Source organism: Entelurus aequoreus, linkage group LG08 (genome assembly GCF_033978785.1).
Source record: "Entelurus aequoreus isolate RoL-2023_Sb linkage group LG08, RoL_Eaeq_v1.1, whole genome shotgun sequence".
NCBI lineage: Eukaryota > Metazoa > Chordata > Actinopteri > Syngnathiformes > Syngnathidae > Entelurus > Entelurus aequoreus.
The window spans coordinates 2,544,729-2,556,146 of NC_084738.1; the positions used below are offsets into that span (position 1 = coordinate 2,544,729).

The following is an 11,418-nucleotide window of genomic DNA, read 5'->3' on the forward strand; positions in this document are numbered from 1 at the left end:
TTTCTCCTCTTTTAAACCGTTCAATTAAGTGTAAATATCATTAATTGTTAATAATAACATAGAGTTAAAGGTAAATTGAGCAAATTGGCTATTTCTGGCAATTTATTTAAGTGTGTATCAAACTGGTAGCCCTTCGCATTAATCACTACCCAAGAAGTAGCTCTTGCTTTCAAAAAGGTTGGTGACCCCTGGTGTAGAATGTCTTCTGTCTATCTGTGTTGGCCCCTGTGATGAGGTGGCGACTTGTCCAGGGTGGACCCCCGCCTTCCGCCCGAATGAAGCTGAAATGGCGACCCAGAAGGGGACAAGCGGTAAGAAAAATGGATGATTGCAATTGAAGTCAAGTACTTGAACCCGGTGTACTTGCTGACTAATTCCCCCGCAGCTGCTGCCAATGAAGCAACAAATGAACCGGGAGGAGGGGGTGGAGACCCCGCGACTTTAAAAGGAACCAAAGGCCACTTGTTAGAGCATTCTTGGGCGGATTGTTGCAGCTTTGACCAACCTAATGCTCACTGTGCTTTGTGGGTTGGGTTTTTTTTGGTCCTTTTTTCACTTCCATGTGACAGGAGTGTAACACAAAGCTTCATTTTGTCGGACCCACACGCTGCTCTATTCAGAAGTTTGCTCAAAGTGCGTCAACATGGCGACTGACACCTTACCTGAGGGCTTCACGGACATGGACGTGTATCTGTTCGGCTCGCTGCTCCTCATCGGCGGTAAGTAGGAGTGATGACCCGGGGATGGAGGGGGTTGTTGTCGGTGTTTCGTCACTAACTGACTCTGTCCTCCACAGGGGTGCTGGGGTTCATCCTCAATAGCGTCACCGTCGCCACCTTCGTGTGTGTCCCGGAGCACAGGAACCCCAGCAACTTCCTGGTAGTTAACCTGGCCTTTGCCGACATGATTCTCAGCGTGAACGGATTCTTGGCCGGCTACGCCAGCTACCTCAGGTACACTCGAAACTTGTAAAGATGGAGGGGTGCTAATCATTTAGCTAGGCTAGCAGGCAACATATCAAGAAAACCGATTATTATATCACTTACAATAGCTACGTTAAGAATGAAGAATTACCGAGTTATGACATTTCTTAGCCCAATTTAAACGGCATTGTAATGTATTATAAATATTTTAATCTTTAAACTAAATAATTGCAAAGTTTTGGCGCCCATTGTACTTCCTGGTCACGTGACACAGGCCGGGCCACTTGTTCACCTGACGGCTGCCTCAAGCCAATCAAATTCGAGAGTGTGAAGCCACGCCCACCAGTCAGTTAAATCATGTTTTTTTTAATCAGGCTAATGCACGCACTTCTACAAATGTTACAATTATGCTGATATACAAGAACATATTACCTGAGTTTTAAAAACGATAATAGAATGAAGAGAACAGCAATATCGAATCGATCTGATACCGATGCTAACGTTGGTTGGTCTAAGTCAGGGGTCACCAACCTTTTTGAAACCAAGAGCTACTTCTTGGGTAGTGATTAATGCGAAGGGCTACCAGTTTGATACACACTTAAATAAATTGCCAGAAATAGCCAATTTGCTCAATTTACCTTTAACTCTGTTATTATTAAAAATTAATGATATTTACACTTAATTGAACGGTTCAAAAGAGGAGAAAACACGAAAAAATGACAATAAAATTTTGAAACATAGTTTATCTTCAATTTCGACTCTTTAAAATTCAAAATTCAACCGAAAAAAAGAAGAGAAAAACTAGCGAATTCGAATCTTTTTGAAAAAATTTAAAAAATTTATGAAACATCATTAGTAATTTTTTCTGATTAAGATTATTTTTAGAATTTTGATGACATGGTTAAAATCCAATCTGCACTTTGTTAGAATATATAACAAATTGGACCAAGCTATATTTCTAACAAAGACAAATCATTATTTCTTCTAGATTTTCCAGAACAAAAATAAAAAAAAAAAAAAATTCAAAACACTTTGAAATAAGATTTAAATTTGATTCTACAGATTTTGTAGATTTGCCAGAATAATATTTTTGAATTTTAATCATAAGTTTGAAGAAATATTTCACAAACTATCTTCGTTGAAAAAACAGAAGCTAAAATGAAGAATCAAATTAAAATGTATTTATTATTCTTTACAATAAAAAAAAAAAAAATTACTTGAACATTGATTTAAATTGTCAGGAAAGAAGAGGAAGGAATTTAAAAGATATGTGTTTAAAAATCCTTTTTAAGGTTGTATTTTTTTCTCTAAAATTGTCTTTCTTAAAGTTATAAGAAGCAAAGTAAAAAATTAATGAATTTATTTAAACAAGTGAAGACCAAGTCTTTAAAATATTTTCTTGGATTTTCACATTCTATTTGAGTTTTGTCTCTCTTAGAATTAAAAATGTCGGGCAAAGCGAGACCAGCTTGCTAGTAAATAAATACAATTTAAAAAATAGAGGCAGCTCACTGGTAAGTGCTGCTATTTGAGCTATTTTTAAAACAGGCCAGCGGGCTACTCATCTGGTCCTTACGGGCTACCTGGTGCCCGCGGGCACCGCGTTGGTGACCCCTGGTCTAAGTGTTGGCCCCTCAGCTAGTTTGAACGGCCCGTGCCACTTTCTAAATACTATTTACAAAAAAAATTAAAATGCTAACTGGTGCAATGTATCAAGAAAAAGTTGCATTGTTGATTATAACTGTTTTTTTTTCCTTTTAAAGCTGTCATTGCTTAAAAAAAAAACAACCAAAATCAATGAATTGACTTATTCAAAGCTCTAATTCACATAAAAAATTGTACAAAATATTTGTGGGGGAATATATTGCATAAAAAAACAAATTGCTTACACAAGCATAAAACAAACCAAAAAAACCTTAACATATTTAAAGTTGATTTGGAGTCTTGAGTGATTTAAAAAAAAATAAAATAAAAAAAAAATAAAAAATTACTTGACACTTAGGAGTTGGGCCTTTTTTGGCACCCAATAATTTTAGTGGAATGTTTTGACTATGAAGACCTTTTTTGTTCTATAAAGCTGTCATTGCTCAAATCAATCAAAATGAATGAATTATTGACCTATTCAAAGCACTAATTCACATAAATGATATGAAATATTTTGGGGGGAATATATTGCATAAAAAACTGCTTACACAAAAGCATAAAACAAACCAAAAAAACGTTAACATATTTAAAGTTGATCTGGAGACTTGAGTGATTTAAAAATAATAATAATAATAATAACTTAACACTTAGGAGTCGGGCCTTTTTTGGCACCTAATAATTTTAGTGGAATGTTTTGACTATGAAGACCTTTTTTGTTCTATAAAGCTGTCATTGCTCAAATCAATTAATCAAAATGAATGAATTATTGACCTATTCAAAGCACTAATTCACATAAATTATATGAAATATTTTTGGGGGAATATATTGCATAAAAAACTGCTTACACAAAAGCATAAAACAAACCAAAAAAAACCTTAACATATTTAAAGTTGATCTAGAAACTTGGAAAACATTTTTTTTTTTAAATGTCTAAACTTAGGAGTTGGGCCTATTTTGGTACCCAATAATTTTAGTGGAATGTTGACTTTATGAAGACCCTTTTTTGTTCTATAAAGCTGTCATTGCTCAAATCAATTAATCAAAATCAATGTTATGAATTGACCTATTTAAGCGCCAATTACTTCACATCAGTCTACTTTTTTTTTTAAATCAGGCTAATTCACACACTTCCACAAATGTTACAATTATGCTGATATACAAGAACATATTACCTGAGTTTTAAAAACGATAATGCAATGAAGAGAACGGCAATATCAAATCGATCTGATACTGATGCTAACTTTGGTATAGACACCAAGTTTTGGCCCCTCAGCTAGTTTGTATGGCCCTTGGCACTTTCTAAAACTATTTATAAAAAAATAACTAAAGAGCAAACGGGTGAAATGTAACAAGAAAAAGTTGCATTGTTGATTCTTACATGTTTTTTTTTTCTTTAAAGCTGTCATTGCTGAAAAAAAATAATTAACCAATCAATGAATTGACTTATTCAAAGCTCTAATTACATAATTGTATGAAATATTTTTTGGGGAATATATTGCATAAAAAACAAATTGCTTACACAAAAGCATAAAAAAAAACGTAACATATTTAAAGTTGATCTAGAGCAGGGGTAGGGAACCTACGGCTCGAGCCAAATGTGGCTCTTTTGATGACTGCATCTGGCTCTCAGATAAATCTTAGCTGACATTGCTTAACATGATAATTAATGAATAATTACACTGGTAATCAGTGTTAAAAATAACGTTCAAAATATAAAACTTTCTCCTGCGTTTTAATCCATCCATCTGTTTTCTACTGCACCTGTTCAAGAAGTCTCATTAATGGTAAGAAGTATTTTATTTGTGAAGTGAAGTGAATTACATTTATATAGCGCTTTTTCTCAAGTGACTCAAAGCGCTTTACATAGTGAAACCCAATATCTAAGTTACATTCAAACCAGTGTGGGTGGCACTGGGAGCAGGTGGGTAAAGTGTCTTGCCCAAGGACACAACGGCAGTGACTAGGATGGCGGAAGCGGGGATCGAACCTGCAACCCTCAAGTTGCTGGCACGGCCGCTCTACCAACCGAGCTATACCGCCCATTATTGGTTAGCTTCAGAATAACAATGTTAAAGAATAAGACTTATTGTAGTCTAAAAATGTTGGTCTTAAACGCATTTAGTTGTATTAAGTGTTAAATATTATATGGCTCTCACGGAAATACATTTGAAAAAATGTGGCTTTCATGGCTCTCAACCAAAAAGGTTCCCGACCCCTGATCTAGAGACTTGAGTGATGAAAGTTAAAAAAAATAAATAAATAAAAATTAAAATTAAAATAACTTAACACTTAAGATTTAAGCCTTTTTTTGTACCCAATAATTTTAGTGGCATGTTTTGACTATGAAGACCCTTTTTTTGTTCTAAAAAGCAGTCATTGGTCAAATCAATTCATCAAAATCAATGTTATGAATTGACCTATTTAAGCGGCAATTACTTCACATCAAATAGTCTACTTCAGTCTACTGGGGGAAATTATACAAATGACTTTAAAGTGTTGGCCCCTCAGCTAGTTTGAACTGCCCGTGGCACTTTGTAAAATACTACGGTATTTATAAAAAAATAAAGAGCAAACGGGTGAAATGTAACGAGAAAGTTGCATGGTTGATTCTTATTACACGTTTTTTTCTTTAAAGTTGTCATTGCTAAAAAAAAAATAAAAAAAAATCAACAAATTAATGAATTGACCTATTAAAAGCTCTAATTTACATTATATTTTTGGGAAATGTATTTTCTTTACATTAAAAAAAAACCTAACTGCTTACACAACAATAAAAAAACCTTAACATTTAAAGTTCTAGAGACTTCGGTATTGAAGCTAAATATATTTTAAAGAAATAACTTAACACTTAGAAGTGGGGCCTTTTTGTTACCAATAATTTTAGTGGAATGTTTTGATAGACTTTTTTTTTTGTTCTATAAAGCTATCAATGCTCATCAATATGAATTATTGACCTATTTAAGAACCAAATATTCCACTTCGAAATGTTTTTTGGGGAAAATGTGTATATTTGACTAGTTTTTTTCCCTCCTTTACACAGGGTTTTGACAAAAGCATAACATTAAACTATCGACAGACCTGAAGTTGATCTAGAGCAGTGATTCTCAAACTGTGGTAGTATGCCAAATCTTCATAATTCAGTGTTACTGTTCAAACTGTAATGTTACAGTGGCCGAGTATTAAATGTACTTGCTAAATAAAACTTCAGCTTTGTTTTTAATATTTAGGCCTAATGCGCTACTGTATTTTAATGGTGGTACTTGGAGAGCCACATGGTTTCCGAGGTGGTACTTGATGAAAAAAGTTTGAGGACTTAAGACTTAGGCAAACTTTATTGATCCGCAAGGGAAATTGTTCCACACAGTAGCTCAGTTATGAAGGATAAGGATGGAAAGGAAACTGCACACAAGGGCAAAAAGAGGGTGAAAACAAGTTATAAAGTAGACTAAAAATGTACCATAATACCACTGATCTAGTGATTTGTGTGGTATCCAAACAAAACTTAACATTTTTGACAGACCCTTCTGGGTCCAAACTTGAGGGGAACCCTGAAAATTAAAAAAATCTATTTGTTTTGAAAAAGCAAAAGGGCCAGAGCATGCTTCATATTTTCAGTGTGTGGTCCTTATGGAAAAAAAGTAGGACAGCCCTGGTATGGACTTCTAAAAACCTGTGCTAAGTAGGAGGGCCCCTTATAACATGTCTGAAGGGGGATAAAACGGCCTTACTAAATGAAGTTGATGTTAAGTGTTGAATCTTTTTCTGTTTGGCCCAATACATTCCTTGATGTATTGCTAATATCAAAAAATCCCCTGGGACAGATTTTGGACACTCTCTTAACACATTTTGTTGTAATGAAAGTAAAATGTAACAAACTTTTTTCACCCTTCCAGACATTGGCCTTTTGGCCAGCAAGGATGCGTCTATCATGGCTACCAAGGCATGATATCGGTCCTGGCGTCCGTCAGCTTCATGGCAGCCATCGCCTGGGACCGCTATCACCAGTACTGCACCAGTGAGTCAACTCGTCCGGGTAGACTAGACTAGAGTAGACATGCCGGTTACTGGGTGGGTGCACGTGTTTGGGTCCACTAAGCTGGATGAAAAATTGTGCCTTGACAAAAAGACACTGGTTCTCATTAGGGATGGAGGGTATGGCTTGAAATGTGTACTGTGGTGTATATTGCAGTCTCTTGTGACAATATATTAGGTACCATATATAGGTAATGGAACAGGTTACAAAGGCTCCCAGTTTGGCTGCTGATGTAAGTGATAAAATATGCTCAACCAATCTACTTTACTTCACTTCTGTAAAAAATTAAATATCACTCTTATTTTGTAGTTTTGAGTGATACTACAAAGTTTAGGTATCGACCAATACAAAGTAGTGACAGGGGCAGTGTTTGATGTATCAAAGATTTTCAGGATCATTAAATGTTTACATTTTTAATCGCAATTGTATTTTGACAAACAAGATGGCGGTGTAACCGTAGTTTTCCTCATTACATAAATGTTGCAAAATAACACTACTCCTCGCTTTTGTTTCCTATTGATAATTTAAAAAAAAACTACTATACTTGGTATTATTACGTCGGCATTTGTATCGATTCACCCACCTTTTTTTTTACATTTAAGAGTTCTACCTTAATGGTAATTATGCTGTTTTGTATCTTGTGTAAAGTAGCATTTTTAGCTAGTCCTCCGGTGATGATGCTACTTGTAAGAAACTGTTATGTGCCCCATGCGGACAAGGTTTCGTGACTTGATGCTATATCACGTTGACTCCTTCGTTGGCTTCTCGCTGTAAAATTTGTGGCAGACAGCTGGAATTTGCAACATGCATTATCTCTGTTGGATATAATGAAGGATGAAGTGATGTTTAGTGTGTGTATATATGTATGTATGTGTGTGTCAGCCACCCATTGATTGTCAATGGGTGGCTGACTAAATACTTTTTTGCCCCACTGTGTATGTATGTATATATATGTATGTATGTATGTGTTTAGAATAGGCTGCAACTAATCATATCTAAGTTCCAGTCGGAACTAGGTCCAAGCACATTCACTCTTATCGTCCACATTCACATAACACTTGTATTAAAATAAAAACTCCAGACAAATTGACATTTACCGCGCAACCCCGGTTCTTTTATTCAGCTTTTTAAACGCCAGGCTTGTTCTGACTTTTACTGCACGTTTTAAAATGCTAAGTCATAGTGGCGTCATACTTACCAACCCTCCCGAATTTCAGTGCCCCTCCCAAAAATCTCCCGGGGCAACCATTCTCCCGATTTCCACCCGGACAACAATATTGGGGGTGTGCCTTAAAGGCACTGCCTTTAGCGTCCTCTACAACCTGTCGTCACGTCCGCTATACAAACAGCGTGCCGGACCAGTCACATAATATATGCGGCTTTCAAACACAAGTGAATCCATGCATACTTGGTCAACAGCCATACAGGTCACACTGAGGGTGACCGTATAAACAACTTTAACACTGTTCCAAATATGCGCCACTGTGAACCCATACCAAACAAGAATGACAAACATCTCCGGAGAACATCTGACAGAACAAATACCCAGAATCCCTTGTAGCACTAACTCTTCCGGGACGCTACAATATACACCCCCGCTACCACCAAACCCCGCCGCCCCATCTCCCGAATTCAGAGGTCTCAAGGTTGGCAAGTATGAGTGGCGTTAACCTCATTAGCACGGTGCAGGTGTACCTAATGAAGTGGCTGTATTTCCAAGATGAGGATGCTGCCGTGCATTTCTAACAGGATGTCACCAATGCAGGACAAAAGCTCTTCTGGACCACCACCGTGGTGATCACCTCCTTCATCTGGGTCATGGCTGTCTTCTGGGCCTCCATGCCCCTCATGGGCTGGGGGGTGTATGACTTTGAGTCCATGAGAACCTGCTGCACCTTGGACTACACCAGAGCGGACTGGTAGGCTAAGAGGGGTGGGGATGTTGAAGAGCACTTTTAAAAAAAAATGTTTTACATATTTGGTCACCAGGAACTACACCTCCTACATGTTCACCCTGGTGATGATCTACTTGACCTTCCCCACCTACATCTTTACGACCTGCTACGACGCCATCAACAGACAGTTCAGGAGGGTCCATCACCAAAGAGTAAGAGCGCTTGGACCACCGAAGGCATGAGCGACATCCTTTAACACCTTTTTTCTTCCTGTTAGTTCAACACCAGTCTGCCACTATTTGTCTTGTGGGTCTGCTGGGGCCCCTACACCCTCGTCTGTCTCTACGCCTGCTTTTTTGACCTCAAGTACATTCCTCCAAGAGTGAGAATGGTGAGTCATTTGTTTAGTCTCTCTAATCTACAGTAGTACTTGGAGCTCTTAACTCAACACGCTTTTTTGCCCAATCGTCTCCTATTAAAATTAAACTGGTGCTTCAATTTTATTCATATAGCCCTAAATCACAAGTGTCTCAAAGGGCTGCACAAGCCACGACGACATCCTCTGTTCAGATCCCACATAAGGGCAAGGAAAAACTCACAACCCAGTGGGATGTGATGACTATGAGAAACCTTGGATGCTTCTACTGAACTTGCTTGCCCCCAATAAACAGCGCAATTATAACTCGTATCATGGCTTTTAAAACTTGGCTAGTAGTATATTTTATGAAGTAATGTACAGTCGGTGAAGAAAAATGTATAAATTTAGCTGCACCGTTTTATAAGCCGCAGGGTTCAAAGCCTAGGAAAAAGTAGCGGCTTAAGTCTGTAATATACTGCATTTACCTTGAAAGGCGGCTGTTTCCGGTATCTCCTTCTGGCTGCTTCTCCGTCAGTTTTTTCATGGATAAAAGTTGGCCGTTGAACAATTTTAACATTCTTGGCTGGTGATGAACTCATTCTGCTTCAGTACGGTGCAGACTAGCAGTGATGCGCTTTAATTGCTTCACCAATTTGGCTGGTTACCCATTTCTTAAATATCTTACTTTTACACTCGCGTTTCGTCCCATGGTTGGTAAAACAAAGTTACGTTGATCTCTAGTTATAAGCTAACGCTAGCAAGGAAGAACGGATGTTTTGATTGGCTCTTACCGGCTTTACTGTAACGTTTGCAACGCCAACTAGCGGTACTTGTAACTCACGTTTTTGATGGCATGAATTATATTTTCGAAGATTAACGATGTAAAGTCTGACTAAAGATAAATTGATGGCTCTTAAAACTTGGGAAATTCCTAGAAACAGAATGTTCAAGTCTTTGCAAGTGGCAAAAAATTTGCAGTGTAGTGGAAAAGGAATGGCTAAGGACAAGAAGCTAACTGCTAAAGCAGTGATTCTCAAACTGTGGTATGCCAAATCGCTTGCAGTACACTTATTTTCTTATATTTAGTGTTACTGTTCAAGCTAAATGTTACAACGGCCAAAAATAAATCTGCCTTTTTTTAATGAGACCTTAGGCCTACTACACTACTGTGTTTTAATGATTATATTTTTTGGTGGTGTCAGGTTCAAACACTGGTGACATCTGTTAAACAGACAAAGAAGCAAGGAATTAAACAGACAGAATTCAATTTAGCTCAATTGAGGAAACGTCTGGGCTGTTCTCTTCTACAGTCTCCCACCACGCTCTGACGAAAGATTGTACGCCTCTTTTATTTGGACTTTCCCTGATTACGTGGCAACAGCTGTTTCTAAAGGGACGGGGGTCGTAAACAGCCGCTGCCTTTGGTCACAAAACGGTTCAAAGAAAAGGTGCCTGGAGGGGGGGGGGGGGGGGGGGTCAGGTCAGGTCCTGCTTCCTCTCTGCTTTGTAGATCTCGGGTCAAGTCTCTTCCCATCGTACACAGTGGCGCTTTACAAGCCTTTTTGATTGTCTGCTCACCGGGAATTCATTGAAACACAAAGTTTTGTGATAACATAGATACAATTATTCTGACAAGTGGTACTTGGAAAGCAAAGTTTTTCCCCAGGTGGTACTTTTTGGGGAGGGAAAAAACTAAATGTGCTTCTTCTCAGATTTTACCCGTGATGGGTAAGATGAGCCCCATCTGCAACGTGGTTCTCTACTCCTACGGAAACGAGTTCTTCCAAGGAGGGGTGTGGTACTACCTCACCGGGCAGAGGGTGGCAGAGCCGACTCCGAATAAGTCCAATTAGTTTTTTTGGATGAGTTTTGTTCTGTACAGTTGACGTGATACTCGCAGCTTCTCTTTAGTGAGTGGACTGTTTACAGAAATATTGTTGATTCTAAGGCGTTGGAATTGAATTGCAATTTTTAACTGCACAATGCATCAATAAATGGAATATACATTCTCCGGTGTTTGTCAGACTTCTCTTTGGGCAGATTTTTACTCTTCGATTGCATTTTATTCCTGAAACATTTGCTTTTTTTATATGAAGTGGATAATCCAATTTTACGCACAACTTTCTTGCACTCTGTCTGCAAGGGACTCTGGACTGCACCGTGACCGCAGCAGCAGGCTAATCTCTGAGCGTATTAACGGAGCGTTAAGCCGCAAGGGGACGTAAATCTTGGTCACACACTAACCTGCGAGGCGTCGCTGCCAGGTGCGGGTGGAAGACTCAATGTCTTGGAGGCGGGGCTCCAATAGGTGCGGTTGGTGTCCCTGAAGTCAATGTGCTAGAGATAAAAAAAAATTAAATTAAATTCAACTCATGATCGAATTTTTTTTTTAACCTTGGGTCCAAAAATGGTCCTTTTGATATCAAATTTACTGTTTGTTCCCCCACTTTCACTGCATCAAATTTATATATATATATATATTTTTTTAAATGTTGTTCAATTAACCTGAAAAAAGCTGTTATCAGTGCCCAGACTAGAAATTAACATTACTTGTATTGCTTTGTT

The 11,418-nt window shown here is 37.9% G+C and overlaps 1 protein-coding gene across 1 annotated transcript; it reads left to right on the forward strand.

Annotated features, from left to right (window-relative positions):
- The first annotated feature begins 450 nt into the window (after window positions 1-450).
- Window positions 451-10,862, forward strand: rgrb (retinal G protein coupled receptor b). Its single transcript, XM_062054806.1, has 7 exons — window positions 451-719; window positions 797-953; window positions 6,461-6,582; window positions 8,366-8,519; window positions 8,590-8,707; window positions 8,773-8,886; window positions 10,566-10,862. Exons 1-7 carry the CDS (start codon window positions 644-646, stop codon window positions 10,704-10,706), a joined length of 882 nt encoding a protein of 293 aa, XP_061910790.1. The 5' UTR covers window positions 451-643; the 3' UTR covers window positions 10,707-10,862.
- The last annotated feature ends 556 nt before the right edge of the window (window positions 10,863-11,418 follow it).